This window comes from Manacus candei, unplaced genomic scaffold, assembly GCF_025592945.1.
Source record: "Manacus candei isolate 608988 ecotype Guabito, Panama unplaced genomic scaffold, ASM2559294v1 h1tg000015l, whole genome shotgun sequence".
Classification (NCBI taxonomy): Eukaryota; Metazoa; Chordata; class Aves; order Passeriformes; family Pipridae; genus Manacus; species Manacus candei.
Window position 1 is genome coordinate 26,113,349 of NW_026138063.1, and position 21,351 is coordinate 26,134,699.

A 21,351-nucleotide genomic window follows, 5' to 3' on the forward strand; every position below is an offset into this window, starting at 1 on the left:
CCTTCATGCTTCAAGTAATGTAACAACTGCAAAGAACACATTTCTAAGTGAGCGTTGTATAAACATTATTTTCTGCAGCCGTCTGCATTTTTTTTTTTGCTGTAACCACACATACTTAAGTATGACTCATGCCCACGACAGAAGCCTGGAATTCCCGTGTCCCAAGCTATAAGCCAAGAGAGCAAGCTATCTAGTTTCCAGTCTCCTCCTGTTTTCAGTTCAGCATTTCTTCTCACCCAAACCTCCCTTCTACATAGCATTTTACATTCAGGGAATTTTAGAGACAGCCTTGTCCTCCTCTTCTGCTTTTTATACACAGAGGACAAATTGTGGCTGCCCAACTCACATGGATTGACCATTCTTCAAGACAACCCAAAGCTACAAGGTCACTCCAACTTGTTTTGGAAGCACTGTGTTGTAAAGGACTTATTTACACGCACATATGTAAAAAGCCACAGCAGCTCTGCTAATATCTTGACATCTACTATTCCTGGCCATCAATCCTGCAGCAGGCTCTGTGTTAGCTCATTCCCTGTGCAAGGCAAAGAACATCATGGGAGTGTTTGCAATTTATGAGTATCCTCTAAAAATCTCTGCACACACCCCACAGACATCACACATTTCTTTTGTTTCAATGAACTGATACTCAGTGACAAACAGCACTGGCCGACTCTGTGCTTCAACTAGGAATGCAATTAGCATAATTGGCTGTTAATCTACATATAACAGGGACCTGGGACATTCTCAGCGTGCAACTCCTCTGCCCACAGAGGATCCATTCGAGTTTACACTAGGGCTAAATCCAACCTGTAGTGCTTGGTGCTTGTTACAGCACTCACTGTGTTTCTTCCCTCATAATGAAAAAGAAATCGGGAGATGAATTGCAGATGCAGCCAAAATCTTCCTAGCCACATTCAATTTGGTTTCTTTATCATCACTTATTCCAGATACCATGAGATGTTCAGTTGCACAAAGGCACAGACTCAGATGTCATATTAATGTTATCTATTATTCTGTGCCTTTGGGAATGGGGAGGGGAGCCTTAAACTGCATGTTTTTAACATCTGCTATTTTAATGCAATTTAAAAAAAAATTATTTCTGAGCTCTGGAGCAAAGAGATTATTGGATGGCAGAGTCCCTCAGAGCCTAAATTAGGTGTTTCAGGTCACAGAAATCTCTCATTTCAGCCTTTTTTTAGAGGCACACAGTACCTGGGGAGAAAGTTCTGCTTGTTTGCATCTAGCAACATGCAGTGTAGAAGAATGAGGATTTATTTAAAGCTACATTTTAAAGAGAAGATGTGACTGTTAAATGATGTTGAACACCAAACTGAATGTGCTTTTAACCCCTTTCCTGGCTGTGTGGAGAGGAATCTCTGCCAAATGAATCAGAAGACTTCCACTAGGAAAACTCACCTGCCCTACACACAAGAATAAGGATGAAATTCTGTCCTGAGGCTCATTGTGCAAAGGGGCAGCAAGAGAGAAGGAAAACCCCTGTCTCGAGCTTAGACTCACCGTTTTGGGCTTTTGCATGGAGGAAAGCCTCTGTCAGAGCTGCATCTGCACAAATGAACAATGGATTGCCCAGATACCGGTACACACACCCCACAGGTGCTGGGCTCACCTTCCAGCCAAGCTCATCCTCACGGACACGGGGATTTCCCATCTAACTGCCCAAACAGCCAAGGACACAGGACTGGGGAGATTTAGCTAAAATAGCCCCATCTCGTGACTCCTGTTAGTATTACATAGGACTATTACTAAAATAAAATGCATTGGTTTTATTTTAGTTCTTTCAAACTGAGCAATATCTTGTACTGGAAGAGGTTTCCCTTACCAACACGTTTTCCATACACAGTGTGTTAGGGCTGTTAGCAGGAGATCCCTGCAGAAGTGATTCCCACAATTCCCAAAAGAATCCCTGCAGACCTTGGGCCCGTTGCTCCCAGCCAGAGCTGCCCTCCACATGCTTTTCCGTGTCTGTGTTTGGAGAATGTGCTCCCCAGCCACTGTGGGTAAATATCTTCCAGGGAATGTACTGACCCCCCGCAGACAAGATCAGGTCTCAAAAAATTCCTAGTACACAACTCCCTATGAAACAGGGTGGGGAAACACTCAAACTCAAATGCAGAGAAGCAGCGGTCTAACAGAAGGGGTTCACCAAGGCAGTGCCCACCACACTACAACCCTTCCCAAACCAGAAAAATACCCCACCTTGTTCAGGGCCATTTAGACACCCCACACTGCAGCACTGCCCCTTTAGAAGAGAGAGCTTTCCAAAAATTCTCAGCTGTGTTCACTTTCTGTCCCAGAAACATGGACTTAATCATGAAATCTGACACGACTGAAGTCAGTGGTTTTGATCCCATGGATTGTTTGTACACTTAATACAGAAAAGCTGTATCTGATTTTGTTGGTTCCCACTAACAATCGGTGCAAAATGATGAGGTATTGATGTTATCTGAATTCTTTTCTCATTACATCAAACTTCAGAAAACATGTTGTGGCAATTTGCACTTGTGACATAATGAGTGTCAATTGCTACAAAGGAAGCACAGACAATCTGAGAACTAAGAGACACAAGGATTAAAGTGGTTCTCACCGACACACACTTTTATCTTAACTAGGAGGAGTCTTGCTATTAAATTTCACAAGCAAGCACAACCCTGAAAAACTCAGTAGCAGTGCCCAACCTCCCACATATTCCAGCGCAAGGAAGCATTAGGAGGATCTGGTTCTCCTTAGGAAAGCCACAGGGCTGCTGTGTCCCTTTCCAAATACTGACAGTGACACCCCCTACATACAGTATCAAGGAAAGCTCAAGCCTCCATCCTCAACTCATCTCAGTGCTTTTCCAGTTCCCCCCTCAATATTTGCATGTCCCAAATTTCCTCTCCAATCGTCTTTGCAGTAGAAACACCCTCTCTGCTATCTCAGAAGCACCTCTTTAGCCCCTCCACTCCAAAATCCCTTTGCCCCAAGGCTGCTGCGCAACAGCCCATCTGTGCTGGGATGGATGTTTTATCACTGTTTTGGGCCAGGTTCTGCTCCCAGTGCAGGAGGAGGAGAGAAAGCAGTGCCTGCTTTGCCTGTGCTGCACCTCACAGCAGCACAAGGCTCACCCCAGAAACCCCACATATCACTCTAGAAGCTGAGAGCCATCTGCAGCCCACAGTATGTCCTCACCTGCTTGTGAATGACCTCCAAAGGAGCTCATTTAAAGCTTCCTTTGGTAAGTATAGATTGTTTAGTCTTGCACTGCAGACATGTCTAATCCACAGCAGCAGCAGATTAGATCAAATACTTGTTATTGTTTTGCTATGGGAAGACTATTTTTAAGGGAGGGGGGAGGTTGGAAACCTGTGTCATTTCCAAATATATGGCAGTTATTAATCTCAACTAAGTAACAAAGTTTCCATAATTTTTTCTCCCAGTCATCTAATTTGGTTTTTTTGCCTGTTTTATTCTCATTTTGACTTGTCTTGAGACTAAGAGCTTTTTATGCAGAGATCATCACTTTCAATACATTTATACAGCACCAAGCACTAAAGAACACTAAACATGTGGGTCTTTAACACTATCAAAATATAAATGTATAATCATATGCTGCATCACTAACCTACGGGAAGCACAGATGGTATAGCACTGATATGGTTTGAAGCTGGCTCCCTGCCAAGTCTCCAAACCTTACCGCAAGAAGTCATGTGTCGTCCCCCCCCCAAATCTCAGGGAGAAGAGGGAGAAAAACAACTAAGAAAACCCGAAACGACAGAGAGACAGCTAAAGTGATATATATATATAAATATATATAAATATATTTACACTTTTTACAGTTATAATATTGAAATATATACAATTTCACAAGGGAAAGGGAAGGGGGAAGGGAAAAGGAACAAAACCAAAATAAAATATATATATCCCTATTAGTGGCCCAATATCTAAACAACTAAAAGAATTAGCGAAGAAATATCTCACTACTCTCCTTGGGACAACCAAGAGTCGCTCTGGAACGATCGCCGGCAACCTCTGTCTCCCAAGGTCAGCAAGGCCTAACCAGGCCTCGCTCCCAACACGGCAGACCCGACAGCAGGGAACCTGCACCTCCAAGCCGCCGGAAGGAAAGAAGAGAGCGAAAGCCTCTCCTCCTTTCTTCTTATAGTCTGGTTTACGTAAAAATTGTAGGGAATACTGGGTACATCTGGACCCTTCCTTGGTTACAAACTGGTCACCAAGGAAGGCCTAAGCCAAACTACCACAAGCACCCAAGAGTCCTGGGGCAGGACTCCTTCCATTCTGTTGCACAGCGAGGCAGTGCAATAAGTCACAGCCTAAAACTAAGCTTTTAAGCTTGGGAATTATGTACCTAAAAAGTTTACATCTGACTTTTTGAGGCAGGGGCCAGGTTGGCTCCAGCTTACTGAGATGCTGAAGCTGCAGGACACTGAGCAGTAACTGGAGCACATACTAGTCAAGACCAGATACAGGCATTATTAAAGTAGTTATTGCCATACTTTTTTGGCCCCTGAAGTCTATCTCAGCTGGATGCACTGCAGTGTAATCGCCTTGACACACAGACACAAGAGCAACTTTAAAGAACTCCTCTGTGATAAAACAGCAGGACTTGCCTGATCTCAAGCAGGAGCCCTCAGCTGCAGAGGTTAAGCAGATACAGTTGATGCCCCAATTGAGCAGAGCTAAAAAAGGAGATTATGTGAGTGCATTTGCTCTTGCCTTCATTCCTCCTGTCCTCCAAATGGACTAAAGCTTTGCCCTGTCAAACTCTGAGAAACAATGTGCTCCATCTGTTAGTCTTGTCTTGCTGCTTTTCCTGTAGAAATACAGTGGCTTTCCAAGTTAAAATCAAGGCCTCCAGATCCCTGATGCTGTGCGTCTAGAGGAGGCATTATTAGCCTGAGCTTGTAGGTGGGGAACAGACAGATTAACCAATTTGCCTCTAGATTACTCACAAAGCCCTTAGCTGAGCCCAGGGCTGAACTCAAGACCTGTCTCCCAGCCAGTCCTTCAGTAAGACTTTTCTTCTCTCCAATAGGATCTGTGATTTTTCCATAGAAAAACTGTAGAAATTATCTGTTACCATTTCTGCACAAAAATTTCCATATCTGAGGTTGACAGAAGGAAGAAAAACAAGACAATGGGGAGTAAAGTCAGAGAAGGTAGCATATGATAGCTGTCAAAACTATTCAGGGCTGAGATTCCCAGGTTTATACATCCAAAGAACTGAGTCAGCTTCCTCCCAATAAGCATTTATTGGGACCACTGACCGCTTCCAAGGTCAGCATGTGCCAGATACTAACATTAATTACAACAGAACAAACAGCTTTTAGCAATCATGAAATTCATCATTCTCCAGGTGCTGATAAGCCTGTTCCCAGTCCTACTCCAACTTTGTTATTTTTAATAACTTACTCTGGAAGGATTTCGAATGTGAGTTCCCTTTTCCATTCATTCCTTTCTGTTAGTACAGCCAGGGATTCTAGCAGTTGGTTTCAAGTGATATTTACTGCTAAAAGCCTGCCAGACATGCTGACTGGTAAATATGCATTACGTTGAAAAAAAAAAGAAACCTCTCTTTCTGTTGATGCACTGGATTTCTGTGGTCAGCTTCACACCACCTAGACAATTTCATACCAAGGGAAAATTGAGTTTTGAATTCCAGAACTTCAAATATTAGTAGCAGCATAGAAAATGAGCACAAAAAATGGTGTTGTCAGTGGCCTTCCCTCAAACAGCCAGCAACATTCTTAGCCAGTAAATGCTAAAGCCTGTAGGCTCCAGCTCTAGTCTCTTATATCACATATTCCTGCAATTCCATCTTCTAGTTCAGTCTTGCTGGAGACTTACTGCACTGGGACCTTAGGAGAGGACACTGAACTCTTGGGGGCTTGTGCTGGTTTAGCACCTGCAGACCCTTCCAGCCACAAAACTTCATGGGTGGCCGAGGTAACCCTGATGGCCACAGCAGCTTCCCTTATGCACTTCATGAAGGACACGATCAGCAGGTCTGACAACACCTCTACTTCCACTGAAAACCCAGGTGCCTGTGCAGAGCCTCAGCTGGGAAAAACCTTTGAACCAACTGCAAAGCTCCAGGAAGCCCTTTCCAGCCTTTTCACCCAGGAAAAAGGAACCGGGGGGTAAGGGTTCCTCTATTCTTCTCTCATTCCCCAGGTTTCACAGCTGGGGAGAATCCAAGATAACTTTCACAGAAGAGGACAACCCAGCCTTGTGAGATGTTTCGGTCAGGTCTATGCACACAACACTCAGTTTTGGAGGTCAGACGACACGGAGGCCTGAAAGACTTTCAAATGTGTCAAACCGACATAAAAATCTAGTTGGTGGCAGTAAAAGATGCAGAACTGAATCTAGATTACAAAACAAACTCACAAAGCCTTCAGTAGTTCAGATGCAGCTCATACTGTGCAGAACTATTACAAAAACATTGCTCCAAAAGCACTTCCCAACATCTGCACTTTTTAAAGTCACAATTAAGGGCTGCCGAATGTTCTGTTCCTGCTGTTTTTCCCAAAAATCATGTCTTGGCAGAAAAAACGTTACATCTTTTCTGCTGCAATGTCCTTCCTGTGCCAGCTACAACGCCAAGCATCATTTATAGCCACATAAAGCCAGAATGAGCTTATACAAGACTGTCTTAGTAAACCCAAATTGAATTGCAAACAGATCCACTTCTTTGTGTAGCAAATCTGTTATCACAAATCTAGGATCTAGAGAAGTGCAAGCCTGTATAACAGAAAAGCTCATCAGTTGAGTCCTGTTGTCCTCACTCAGGTAGAATCATATAACCATGTAGGCTAGAAAAGACCTTTAAGGTCATCAAGTCCAACCCAGTACTACCAATCCTAAACCATGGACTAAACCCTGTTCCCTAAGCACCACATCTACATGCCTTTTAAATACTTCCAGAGATGGTGATTCCAGCACTTCCCTGGGCAGCCTGTAAGAGGCTGGAGTCTCCCTTGCCCTCAACAGGACTGGATGAGGGAGAAGAGCTGGGCTGGCAGCACCCCTGCCCCTTACCTCCCTTGCAGGTGTAAGGCACTGTAAAGCTATACAAGAACCACCAGGTCTGTTTGCTTGTCATAATTTTGCTTTCCAGTCTTTCACAAAATTAAATTAACCTTCACCTACACCACTGTAGCCTCATTTACAATCAGACAATTATTTCAAGGTAACACAGCAGCAGTTTGGAGAACTTGGAGAAAAGCAAACTGGAAACATAGCCCTGAGGGATGGTGTCATTGAGCACTGAAGAGCAGGTGATATGACTCATCCCATTACTGTGCATTACAGGATGCTAATTATGGCTCAAGAACAGCAGGGAGATAAAGGTATGGAAAGAGTGGGGACTATCTGGAAGTGGTGGACACACTATGAGAATGAGACCTGCATTAGACCGTGACATACAATTTCAAAGGGACCAGGTGAAAACACTGAAAATAATGAGCATCTTGCAATGAAAGCATTGTCAGCTCTGGTGTTATTTCTTTGCAAAACCTGGAGCTTTTCCCTGTAACAATCAAGTGGAGGAGGAGGGGGTGTGCACACACATGTAGACACTAGGTATTTTTAAAGCCTATTTTCAATATACTTTTAAAGTTAAAAAAAAAAATCAAGGGGGAAACTTCATCTTGCAACAATCTTCTTTCAACCTCAAACCATAGTGACTATTTAAGGAAAGACACACTGAAAACAGCTCCTTCCCTTGGAGCTGTTGCTAAAGATGCAGTCCTCAACTGACAATCCTTTCTTCCCCAAGGAGGGACCCATTGCTATGTATTGTACACTAGACATTCCTGTGACCCCATTTTCTCAACTCAGCCCACCCCTTCCTTCTGCTCCATCTCAAAACATTCCTACAACATCCATAATCGGTGCACAGGCAGAGTGCTCAGCCACAAAATATCCATAAACCCTCTTTTAATCAGCAGAGCTGAACAGCACAGCCCATGATGGCATATCCCACATTCCACAGCTTTTCTTCACACATCTGACCACAACACACTACACAAAAGAGGTTTCCAGCAAACTTTTGTATGAGTCTGGGCTTACATCTGGTTCTTAAATTAGTGCAGTATAGGTTACTGCCCCACAATGCCAAAACATCATGGTATTTGCAAAGAGGAGAAAACTATTTACATTAAGATATTTTTCAGAAGCACTGAAGTCCCCATCAAAGAGTGCTCAAAATCCTTCTGGAAATTGCTTCTTCACTCTATTTTAATCTTCCTATAGAAATAACACATTTAATTGGCGCAGAGATGATGAACAAGCAATGAAAAGGTCAATCCTAGCACCCAGGGCTATTTCAGTCCGAGGTATTACACCACACCTATCTATATTAAAAACACTTTAGCAAGGTTTCAAAGCCACGTGTCCAATAGTTCAGAGATCCATTGAGCTTTTGTATTGCTTCCTGAAAAGCCTGTTTGATGATACAGTCTAATTACATGATCACATCTTACTTTTCCCCAGAAGTTCCCTGTCTCATTTAAGACACAGAATAAATGACAATATTACATTACATCTGTTGTGACCTGTACTTACCCCGTGCTCCTCTTTACTGCACACTGCTCAAAGCATGCACTAAAGAAAATTATTTCTTTACAGCCTCTTGCAGTGCTCAGCTCTTGCATCCAAGCACTTCAAACAAATTATTTTTACAATAAAACAGGGATATGAGGTGCTTTTACTCTGTGTATAGAAAACAGATTCTGCACCTAAGATAATGCACTCCAGAGCTTCATCTCAGCCAGCTAACACCAGCTTTCAAACCTCTTGATGTGATATTTGGTTCTTGACATAGAACAACACATCATCAAACCTGGCTTAAGATGATGTTTAGGACTCTGTGAACCGACTGAAAGATAATGGATATACAAATATCCAAGTCATGAGACTCTTCACTCCTAGTTTTCTTTTCCCATCTCTCCATTTAGCTTTTATCCTTTCTGCAGATCAGCCACACTCATCCTCTAGAGCTCCTGGATGTCATTTGGCCACTGAAAAGGATGTGGGAAAACACATTTCTGGGGAAATGGTTATGTACCCTTGGAACTAAGCCCGCGCATTGCCAGGATGAACTGGGAGGCAGCTACCAAACCAAGTCAATTCTGTCTGCAAGACTGGAGAGCATGTAAAGACCTCTCACTTGGTCAGGTTCGGATGGTGCTTCCCTACAGGAGCAGAGGCCACCCCATTAAACCAAAACATCCTGTTTTAGTCCACAGCTCAGTAGTCTTACACCTTTATAAAGAAAAGTTAATAAAACAGTACCTGTATAAATACATGCACCATTCTTGCTGAAGCTTCCCAAAAACATCCAGCTTAATGCAGATATGCCAACTGGAAAATTTTAGTCCATGGTACTTGCATTCTGATGACATTTAGAAGGGGCACTAGACCACTTTACCTGAAGGTCCAGAGATTAGCTCAGTGGGTTAGAGCATGGTGCTAATACCACCAAGGATGTGGGTTTGATCCCTACATGGGTCATTCACTTCAGAGTTGCACCTGATGATCCCCGTGGGTCTCTTTCAACTCAGAATATTCTGTGATTCCAGCTCCATCTCTGACTATGCAGAAAATCAGGTTTAAAGTAGCTTCTTTAAACCCCTGCAGCATGAAAAAACAGCACTTCCCAGGCGGGCCCACTGCTGGCTGACGGGGCACCCCAGGGCCCCAAACTGTCACCTGGGGGCCGTTTGGCTGTATGCACACACCCCACCCCCCACCCCGTTCCAGTTGCTATGGAAACAAAGGTGATGGTAGCACTAAGATAGAAGTGGGGCTGAAAGGGTGAACTCAAATTAACATCTGCACATGGACTGCGAGCAACTGAAGTCAAGAACCATTATCTCAGCTTGTGTTTGCCTACTACACATCTAAAACCGCACTCGTAAATTTCTGCATTTGAACTCGGCACTTTTGACATTCCCAACAACCCCTTAGTATCCTGTGCTGAAGCATGGATATTGCCATTCCATAACAATAGGCAAAAAAAGCAACAAACGCACAGAAGTGCCTCTGCTCCCACTGCCACCTCCCTGCCCACTGGCACATCAGCCAGCAGAGCAAGCTCTGCAACTTTTCCCAGGAACTAAAAGAAGCAACATTGGAGCAAAAGTTGAGTGTCAGTGGTGATGATGAGAAAGTTTTGTCAGGAAAGAACAGATACCATCTGACATGGAAACAGCAGCAGTAATTTGGAAATTAGAGACCCAGGCATATGCTTTCTAAAATTATCCATGAAACTAAAACCAAGGGCAACATACTTAAAATGCTCTTACACCAAGCCTGCAGACAGCCTGCATGCACACTGTAGGACTGCTGTCTGAACTGGACTGGCAAAGCAGCCTCCACTGTGTTGGACCTGGAATCTGCCTTTGGATGAGCACAGACTCCAGCATTAGCCTGTCCATCTCCACCTCGAATGCCAATGTCTCTAGCGCTGTGTGTTGCTGTAACACTACTCACAAGACACACTCAGACATACCTTAGGTAGTTCTTGTTTCATGCCAGATTGGTCAAAGTATTCCACATTTATTTTAGTGCTGCCTAATTGACTTTCCTCTCCCCAGGATAGCACTAAGCACATTTATTTGTTTGATGTGATTTTCAACCAACTGCAGAAAAAAGTGGCTTCCCAGTCAGTTTCTCAAGGACAAAAGTGAGAGTGCAGACAATATTTATCTGAAAACAGCCTCAGTTGCCACTCACCATGACTCTGCCCTCAGACAGCTACTCCTGGGTGGCAGCTGCCCAATAACTCACCCTGCACTAACAGAGGAGGAAGAGCCCTCCTGGCACTCAGAAGCAGTGGGTCAATGACAATCACATACAGACAAGGCAAAACATGGGCACTGGTTAACCAAGACAGTGCTCGAGGATGTTAATTTAACTCAGCCACAGCTTCCCCTGGGGAGTTTGCAATAAAGGTAAAATTCCCAAGTACCTGTGAAGCATCATGAGATATATCAACCACCAGCACTGCAAGGTTCTCTTTTTACCAGCCATTCCCCACCTTTTCCTCACTCTATCAAAACCTCCAGTTTCAACTTCCTGTTGTCAAAACAGGAGACTGACACCAAACTGTGCAACAGAAGTGCTAGTGCTCTGCAGTTACTTTACACCACTTGCACTCTAGGGACACAAGCCATTGAAATCAGTGACCCTGGTTCTTCCCAGGGCTGTTTCTGTGCTAGGGAGCACAGGAGCAGTGCCACAGTACATCAGACAAGGTCAAACACAGTCTTTGCAGTACATGAAACAGGCAAACTGAGAGGAAGCCCTTAGTAAGAATGCAAGCCTAGGAACAGCGCTGCTGTGGACAGCCAAAAGCAGGAGTCACTTCTTGTGCCTCTAAATGACACCTTGTCATGATTCAACATATGCCATCTCATCTGTCATCATCATGGCTGGGCTTTGTGAACGAAGATTAGGGAAAGGTCTCTACCCACGTTTGTCACAAGCGCACTGGTGGCTAAAAAGGCCAATACGAGACAGGCATGTCCGGTTGCAAAAGGCACAGCAGAAAGACTCCTTAGGTGGTAAATTCTGCAAGGTACGATTCTTTCTGCGTTGTCTTTTCTCCTCAAGGGTGATCCTGCTGTGTTCTCAAAGGAAACAGCAGTGTTATAGATGGTGTGTCTCCAGACCTCCCAGCTGGAGGCCAGAGTAGACCAGTTATGTTGATCAATATGGCCAAGGCTGAGATGATGTTTCAGGCAGTCCTTGTATCTTTTCTTCGGGGCTCCTCTCTTGCGGCAGCCGGTGGCAAGTTCACCATAAAGCAAGATCTTAGGGAGATGGTGGTCCTTCATCCTGGAGACATGCCCTGCCCAGTGCAGCTGTGTTCTCAGCAACATGGCCTCAATGCTTGTGACTGCTGCTTGTTCTAGAACAGATGGATTGGTCACATAATCTGACCAGTGGATGTTTAGGATTGTATGAAGGCAGCGTTGATGGAAGTGTTCTAGGAGTTGCAGGTGGTGGTAGTAGATGACCCATGATTGAGATCCATATAAGAGAGTAGTCAGCACTATGGCTCTGTAAACACTGATCTTTGTACTTTTCTTCAAGTGTTTATTACACCATACTCTTTTATGGAGTTTTCCAAAGGCACTGTATGCCTTTGCTAACCTGTTGTCTATCTCCCCGTCAATCTTACCATCCAAGGAGATGAGGCTGCCTAGGTAATTAAACTGCTGGACTGATTTGAGCACTGATTAGCCAATGGTGATGTGGGGATGATGGAAGACTTCCTGAGGTGCTGGTTGATAGAAAACTTCTGTTTTCTTTAAACTGACTTCCAGCCCAAAGAGTTCAGCAGCATCTGCGAAGCAGGATGTTAAACGCTGCAGAGCTGCTTCTGTGTGAGCAACAAGGGCGGCATCATCAGCATAAAGCAGCTCCTGGACAAGGTGGTTCAGGGTCTTAGTATGGGCCTTCAGTCGCCTTAGGTTGAAAGGGCTTCCATCAGTACGATATCGAATGTAGATACCCTCCTGATCATCAAGGTCTGCCGTGGCCCTTTGGAGCATCCTGCTGAAAAAGATTGTGAATAGGGTTGGTGCGAGAACACAGCCTTGTTTCACACCATTAGTTATTAGAAAGGGTTCAGAAAGTACAATGCCATAACTGACTTGGCCATGTTGATCCTCATGGAGTGAGATGATCATGTACAAGTGCACAAATAGGGAAAATGGACTCAGTAGTATTGGAAGAACCCAAATGTTTGAGAAAGGATTTTGATGGCAAAGGCAACAACTTAATGGGGCATGTCACATAAAAAGTGAGAACAGGAACAGTGACGCTTGTGGAGGGAAAAAAAGATGAATAGGGCCATTAAGGTGGCATCATTAGCCTAGCAGAGGGAACAGTAAATAAGCAACCAGGCTGGGAGAAAACATGTGGGAGTTACATAGGCAGCTGGATAATCAGACAACATATGGCCATATTAACAATGAAGCTTTTGTGAAATCACTGAAGAATGAATTCTGCCACAAAGCTTGAGAGTACAAAGTTTACTTAAAAGGATAGACAAACCCCAATGAGTTAAGCATGTTCTTCAAAAACTAACATGCAGAAGGCACAACATCATTTCATGCTAAACCTGCAGTCAGCTGCACTGGGACTAGACCCTCAACCTTTTTAGTTCAGTGGTACTATTTTGATCTGGTATCCATGAGCACAAGTGTCACATTTTCCCTGTGTGCTCAGGCTGTTAACCTACAAGAACCTGCCATGCTCTCTACTGACAATGCCATGGTTTGCTGCTGCAAGAAGGTTAAGGAGTGGGATAATGAACTCATTCTCAACCTGTACCCTCTAAAACAGCAATAGAACTGGGTATGTCAGGTGAGCTCAGATAATCTGGAAACACAAACAGGGAAGGCACTCCTTCTCTCCAGAGGGAGAACTGAAGAGGCAATCCTGAAGTATCACTCTGTATAAGGTAATCACTTCAAATATTTCAGGTTAAAACCTACCCAAAAGTAAGGAAAAAACTTGCTCTGCACAGCAGATCAGCTAAAGCTGTGCACCAGTCCTTCAGCAGCACATGGGCTGGGCAGCAAAATCTACCTTACACTTACGAGTGGGGTTGCTCGTTCTAGGATATCTGCCTCAGTGAGACACTGAATAGGGGTGTCACTCCAGGGAGGAACGTCTCCTTTGCAGCAGCGTGCCCAGTTGTCATCCTTACCCATACTGGATACCTTGCCTGATATCTGCAGTAAGGAAAACAGACAGGTCAATGATTCTTAATTTTGGCACTCTGAGCAGGGAGTGCCAAGCCTTTGCTGAGCACTGACAGCATGCCTTTGCAGTCACGTATCCATCAATATTAATATCCAGTAAACGCCACAGTTCTCCCCTCACTGCTGGTTTTACACTGCAGTCAAGACTCCCAGAGCCAGCAGTACCAAATATTTCCATCTCCTGCAGTGCTTTAGCCCTGCTACCATCTGAGCCTACTACTCTGAGGCCAGAGTCAGGATTAGCATTTGATGCCTTTAGGATCTTGTGGCTAATAAAGGCCAGGGAAATGGTATGAAAGAAACGAGGAACTGTTTCAGAAAATTGAAACAAGTGACAGGGAACAAAAATCCTTCTCAAACACTCAGTAAAAAACTGAGGTTTGGGTTTGACAAGATGATTTCAAGTCTCATGGAGGCATCCAAAACCTGGGTGAAGGTCAGGTACAATACAAAAGAAAACAAGTAAATATTCATGCCTGGCTTTATGCCTTTTTAAAAATTCAGTCCAGCTTCAGTCCTAATTTTCTTATCATTTCTTAGCACTGCTGTCACCATGTATGAACTATGTGCCATTGATGTACGTGCCCAGTGTAAAGATTAATTGGAGAACCACAATTCAGGAGGGGTATCTTAATTCCATTCTGCAGGTGCTCTGCAGTATTTCACACAACTTGTGGCCAGGACAATTTTATTAGTTCCATGCAAGAAGACTCATGCCAAGTGCTGTTGCTCAGCCTCGGGTAGCTGAAGCTGCTGCACAAATTCCAGGTCATGGAAGAGGCGGGGAGGGGACAAGACAGGGACTCTGGTAGGGGGGTACCTGTTAGTTTAAAGACAGAAAACAGGGACAGCTCAAATATATCAAGATGAAAGGCAAGTGCATAGACCTTTACTTCAGACAGAGAGATTCTCACAGCAAGGGCTGGGGCAATGATGCCATTGCTTTTGGCTCCAAAGATTGGAAAATCAGAGATTGTGGGGTGGAATTTCCTTTCGGTTGCCTCAGTTCTTTCAAGAATAAGAACTAAGCCTGATATTTACCCCTTGTTTTGGGAATAATTATCCAACAGCATGAAACTCCTTTGCCTAATTTGGACAAAAGCAAAGTAAAGACTATCAGATTAATCCTGCTGGTACCAAAACCATTACAAAAATGCATTAACAGATGTTGTGCCACTACTTCAAGGAGACAAATGATAGTGTTACTGAGGACAGGAGAATGAAGCTCTGTAGCCACTCTGCTCAGCCCAGATTCAGGTGCTGGGAGAAACTAGAAGCTAAATATTTAAAAATAGAAAAACTTGTCCAAAAAGAAATTTTGGCAGTTGACAATCAGTTTTACAGTTATAACACTCTGAATAAGAGGGTCTACATAAATACATTTTTACATATTTTTACATCAGCTCTTAAAGTCAAATCTCGGTCCTGCAGCTGACTCAGAGCTCTGCTCATGGTACAGGAACTTTTAGAGGTCTCACCAAGACTGCCTTTTTTGTAATTTAATACAAATACCAATTTCAGCATGCAAATTATGTGTGAGGCCAGCTCTTAGAAGAGCTGGTTATCCTCAATTTCCAGGAAAGTCAGGAGAGTCAAAGAATCCATAAAGGCACAGGATCAGAGTACATTAGAAAATGGATGATTACCATGTTATGAAATCCTGATACATTCAGTTAGTTAATGCTTCTGAGGAATACAGGAGTAGGCAATAATAGGAGCTAATAGTTCATTCCAAAGAATTAGAGGAAACTAGAGGCAGTAAAATTCTGCATTTCAGCCTAAATATTTTTAATATGTTTCTAAAGAGGGTGGGGGGAAAAGTCAGCTGTAAGTATTCTCTAGATAGAATAATTAAGCCTCCACTCTGACATGTCTCTGTAGGTATTTATTTTCCATTACTAGAGGATCAAAATTATAGTTTAATTACCCACAGAATTCTAAAGGCATACTCCATTTTATTCAAAACATCATTGACTGGATTACAGGAAAAGTCCACCAAGCTCCCATATACCTTTAATAAGGCAAAGCAAGAGACAAAGGGCAGCCCCAGGACAGAGGAGGGAAAGGAAGGCAGGAATGCACTGCAGTGGCAGTGGACACCCTGCTCCTGGTAGGGATCTTCCCAGGCCAGGCTCTACAGGGATATATCCAGGGTCACCTTTATCCATCCTCTAGGGATTCCTCCACTTTCCCAGGTGCTGGTTCTAAGCATGGATGAAGTTTCACATGCACATCACCACGCTCATTCACTGGCCTGGATTTCAACAAGGGATTACGGAACACAGCTCCCCCTCGACAGCCAAAGCTCTTCTAATTTCTTTACATTCCTTTGAAAGCCTCAGACTCATATCATCCTTTCACATACAAATACTGGTTCCCAAAATTCACATAAATAACATTCGCCAAATCTCAGGTATTGTAACTTTAACATAATGCATAAGCACAAGCACTTCCTGGACACACTGAGTCCCTCCCCACAAAAAGCTGTTGCAGCAGGGCAGGTTATCCCTTACCTGTGCAAGCACCCAGGACCAGTGGCTCCCCTGCAGTGACAGAGCAGGGCACCGAGCACGGGCGCTGTCACTGATGTCTGGTGCCCTCTCCTGGCACCAACAGCCACACGACCTGATAAATCCTGGCTAGATCGTGACAGTCAGGATATTTCAGTGTATTTTCAGGACTGTGTGGCAGCCAGTTAAACCATACATTAGAAAATATGATTTTATATCAGATAAGAATAAGGTACTGACAGAATAACTATTTTTTTACTCTTTTCTTGGTATAGATTTCCTTAAATTAACATTTTGGGGGAAACAAAAGCTTCCTGCTTCCCAGAGGAACACAGTTTAACTTTAGTTACAAGCTTCCTAGTCTCATTAAAAGGAAATCGAAATACTCTTGTGAAACACTTCTGATTAGAAACAAGCCTTTCAATTACTCTAGAACTCCTTCTCAACCAACAAGTAATGCAACTAAGGTCCCCAACACATAGAAAATTTTCTCTGAAGTTACTTTAAAAAACTGTTGGACAATTTATCCCAATTAAATGCTAAAAACATAGAAAATGTACATGTTACCCCAGACAATCATTCTCTGTTTGGAAGCCTGTATAGAAGATTAATATATAGAGCATTACAGTTTCACTGATATTTGTGCATGAGCACTTGATCCATATCCTGCAAAATCCTAGGCAAGAAGACACAGGAACAGCTCACAGATACATGGTGTTAGTGTTTACATCAAAGTGCTTTGCCTCCTGTCTATAAAGAGAAGTCAATTTAACACACTCTTTATTTTTTAACTAGCAGAATTTTAGAATTGGCCTACTTACTAGTCCCTTCAGTATTTATTATATAGACATTAACTACACATTAGCTCCCCAGCTGGATTTTCTAGCTTATATTCCAAACTAACACGAGCAGTCATAGGCAAAACTTCACTGCAAGTCAAAAGTTTAAGAGAGCTCTTGCATACTTTGGGAAAGAGGATTATTAATCTAGATCCCTAGCATAAAATTTTCTTCAAATGTTTCAAGAATAAAAAGTCATAAGGATAAACACAGTGATTTCAAAGTTAGCAAGAAACCCACAGTTAACTGACTGACCTTGCTGGGTGGAGGCACTGATAATAATATAAAAATAATAGCCATGTAAACCACTTCAACCCCAGTTACACAGAGCTACCTGAAAGCTGCAAAGAGCTTATTCCACACCTAAATCAGCTACCAGACATTAAATTTATAGAAAAATACTCCAATGCATGCTTTATGCCCAGTATTTATCTGTACCTCCTCCTCCTCCAAAGCTCTCTCTTAGTACAGAGGACACAGACCAGGATCCTCCATGCACAGAGCTGCTGCTTCTTTTCCTCAGGCTGAATTCTGACTCCAGGCATCACCATCATCTCCAGGGACTCAGCCTGGGATCCCTCCAGGCAAGTGCTGTGCAAACAGAAGACAGCAGACAGCGAACATGGGAGCTTAAAACATTACAGCCACCTCACTCAATTGCTTTAGCAGCATTTCTCTTTCCAGACCTACCTTCTTCTCAGCCCCAGACATTACAATTTGGGCCCCCAAGACTACACTGCCCTGCCAGGATGCCTCAGGGAAAATACACCTGTTCCCGAGGAGCCTGCCAGAGACAAGAGAAGGAGTGATGCAACAGGGAATTGTACACAGGACAAGCTTTTGGGGAGTTCTCCATTTCTAATTTGTGTTTTATAATCCGGACTCAGTCCTTTGTGCTTGGTGAATTAACTAGTCCCTTGTCAGGTCATTTTTTTCTCTTCCTAAGACCAATGCACTTGTGCTGGTTTCAGCTGGGGTAATTTTCTTCACAGTGGCTGGTGTGAGCCTATGTTTTGGATTTGCACTGAACACAAGATTGATAATATAGAGATGTTGTTATTGCTGAGAGGGCTTACACAGAACTTTTATCAGTTCTCCAGCTAAACAGGCTGGAATGAAACAGGGGCAAACACAGCAAGTCGCCAGCCCTTGCTCCCCCAGTCACACTCTCCACTTGTGCACCTTTCCTTTGGCCTGAACAGCTGGCTTTCCTTACATCCCACAGTTTCCCTGAGAAATGCCTGTTTGGGGAATACAGTGGGCTACAAAGCAGCAGCATGGCAGGACTCATTCTGCACAGCTGAGCTACCCTGGGGTGTGGGGGAGCAGAGACTTCGCTTCCCTGCTTGGCTGGCAGATCCCCAAGCAGAGATCTGAAATAAAGGGTTTAAAGAAACATCTAAATCCCATCCCTCTAGGTCAGAATATGCATAATAACAACAAAAAAATTGAGAAAGCCTCGGTGCATTCAAATACAGAGTTCTGCCTGGGAAGCTTTCTCCAAGCCTGAGGCTCTCCCTCCCCTCAGTGCACCAGATCACTCACCAAGGGAACTTAAGGAAAAAAATGGAAGATATAAATTAAGCCACACCTTGTGATGAAAGGGCAAATAGAACATTCTTGCTGAGGGATGAGAAGTGTGGCCACGACCAGCCCCAGCACACTGAGTGGCTGTGCTGTGGCACTCTCTGTCAGGGGGACTGCCATCCCAGAGACCCCAACAGAGGAGGCTGACTCTTTCTCAGATACCAGCCATCCCCATGTGCTTTAGGGCCACCCACCCGGATGAGCACAGCAGGAGACACTTATTAAATAATATCTATTAAACACAGGGAAGCTGCAGAGGCCACAGCTTGATGAAGGGTTAAAATATTGGAATGATAATTCCTGCCAAAATCTAGGAACACAAAGTGCCAGACCTCCCATGTTTTTATTGCAGACTTCTGCAGTAAGAGTCACTCAATTAGTCCCTACAAAAAAATATTTGTTTGTATACTTAGGTCCCTCAATTTAACAACTTCTAAAGGAGCCCTTTCACACCCTAGAAATGAAGCCAGGCTGGAATGCAAGTAGGTGGTACATGAGGTTTTTATTAACTGTCATATATCTAAACAAAAAGGTGTCAAGCATTGAAAGTCATCAACTGCAAAAACTCTCACAAGTATAATTTAATTGTAAACACACCCCTTATCTTTCATTAGAGATGCTTAAAGCAATAGTGCATTTCCATAGACCCAGATGTAGTCTTTTAGAGAAAATCCAGAGTTAATGACCCTCACAAAAAGCGACCCTGACTGTTCACATGGTGCTGCCAACAGCTACACAGATGCCTGACTACAGTCGAGTGTCCATTGGACCAACAGCACTCAGTTCTGCAAGGAATATTAAACATGCATATACTTTCCACCCTTAGACCTACAAAATACCTGCAATCATTTTAGTACACAATTCACAACAAACATAATTTCTTCACAAAAGTGTTTGTCTCCAAAAAGGTCTAGTGCCTGGTTGAAGTTTCTCTACTCTCATCTTCCCTTCTTCATCCACAAGTTTTCCTTTATACTTTTTGTTATAAGTAAACCCAGGAAATTTGCTGCTCAAAGGGGTTAATAAAGTTGCTGTATTTTACTAACCACATTGTTAAGGGTCATGAGTTGACTGATTATGAAATGTCTAACCACAAGTTTGTATGCTGTAGAACACAACGCAGAGTGACTCAGTATTTTTGGAGTTGTTTGATTACAGGCATATTGATATGGACTAATATAGAGGGGCAAGCCACGAGGAGTCCTATGATTAGATGACATCTTCCGATGGAAAATTCCAGGACCACGGCCTCATAGGGACTAATGACTTTAAAATCATTGGTGGAAGCCCCTCAGCAAAGGCAGATGCCCGCGAACGGAGGAGCCAACCACAGATCTGCCGCGAAAGAGGAACCAAGCAGGGAGCAGCCCGCGAACCTCCCACCAATGGACTATGAACATGACTTTGGGGGGTGGTGTCAACAAAGGGTATAATTGTTGCCGTTTCGGTTCCCCATTTTGCAGACTGTGGTGGAGCAAGGGTCTCCCCGGTCACCCGGCTGGCCGCTTTTGCTTGTTAGCATTAATAAACCTTTGTTTTACCTTGCAACCAAAATTATAGCCTCAATCTATCGATTACACTTTTATTTCACCCCTGGTTGAAGGCAAATGACCTTAAAAAGACTACTTTGTCAACCTCTTAGAAGAAATAAATTTTCACAGTCACAAGCTTCATTAATCTAACCATAGAATTTTAAATTGAAAGTGTCCATCAGTTAACTCTGTGGAACAGTGTGTTATGAGTATCTGGCTAAAACACTGGGCTTTCCCAGGACTGCAAACTTACATGTACACCTATGCTAACTGTCCATTTCGGTCTCTCCTTCCAACCTCCCTGGCTCCAGCTCCTCTCAGGCAGCTTTCTCCATCAGGAACTGGAGTCAGCTGCTCTGAAAGTATTGAAGGGAATCACCTCTTCAGGTTAGTCATATGGTTATTAATGAGTAATCTCATGGGTTTAGCAGTATAACTCTCCTGCAAAGCAGAGGCAGAAGTTACCACAAACAGGAGCAATATTCATCTCTCTTCTTTTTTGTTTTAAAACAAACAAACAAACAAAACAAAACCAGCAGAAAGCTCTGAAACTCCCAGAAACATTCCTCCTTAAACCACTCCCAAATAACAAATAAATCTCTTCTTTCCTTCTGCTCGTTCTACTAAAACCAGATACCTGTCTGTATCCCAGATACCTAAGGATCAAAGCCATAAGACAGGAAGAGTTAAAGCTTCTGGCCCTTCAGGGATCAAAAGCTTTCTCTTTCAGGAAACCCTCTCCACAGTACTCGCACAGCATAGCAAAGACTCCAGAAGCAGAGACAGACCTTTTTGTCCTGCTCTTGCTTTTAAGGGCTTGTGTTCCCAGCAACCCTGAGGAAGCCATTAGAGTTAGTAAATGAGAGACACCTGAGGCAGCTGAACCTGAAGTAACACCTGCCCCTTAGCCAGGTTCTCAGTGAGGCCTTAGTAAAGGAAAAACAAAGGTATTAACCGTCCCAAAACAGGACCAGGGAGAGGGGTTCACTGCCTTGAGCAGACCCATGGTTTAGTGTGATCCAGGACCTGACAGAAATGGCCCCACATGCCTCAGTTCTCAGCCTGCTGTGGGGGAAGGAGGCAA

The 21,351-nt window shown here is 43.6% G+C and overlaps 2 protein-coding genes across 3 annotated transcripts in view; one reads left to right on the forward strand and one right to left on the reverse strand.

Annotated features, from left to right (window-relative positions):
* LOC127468434 (glypican-5-like) overlaps nt 1-9,722 on the reverse strand; it is a 407,170-nt gene extending 397,448 nt beyond the window's left edge. Inside the window, exon 1 of one of the 2 annotated variants that reach the window (XM_051781578.1) lies at nt 9,452-9,722. Coding sequence is in view for 1 of the 2 variants with exons in the window: in XM_051781576.1 (XP_051637536.1) it covers nt 9,316-9,361 (46 nt within the window). In the remaining variant the exon portion in view is untranslated. Of the gene's footprint in view, nt 1-9,315; nt 9,405-9,451 lie in introns of those variants that run through there. The other variant, XM_051781576.1, reaches the window with a different exon arrangement.
* Nucleotides 3,141-21,351, forward strand: part of OTOS (otospiralin) — a 51,074-nt gene continuing 32,863 nt past the window's right edge. Inside the window, exon 1 of the mRNA XM_051781598.1 lies at nt 3,141-3,235. Within this exon, the coding sequence (XP_051637558.1) occupies nt 3,200-3,235 (36 nt within the window). The 5' untranslated portion in view covers nt 3,141-3,199. The remainder of the gene's footprint in view (nt 3,236-21,351) is intronic.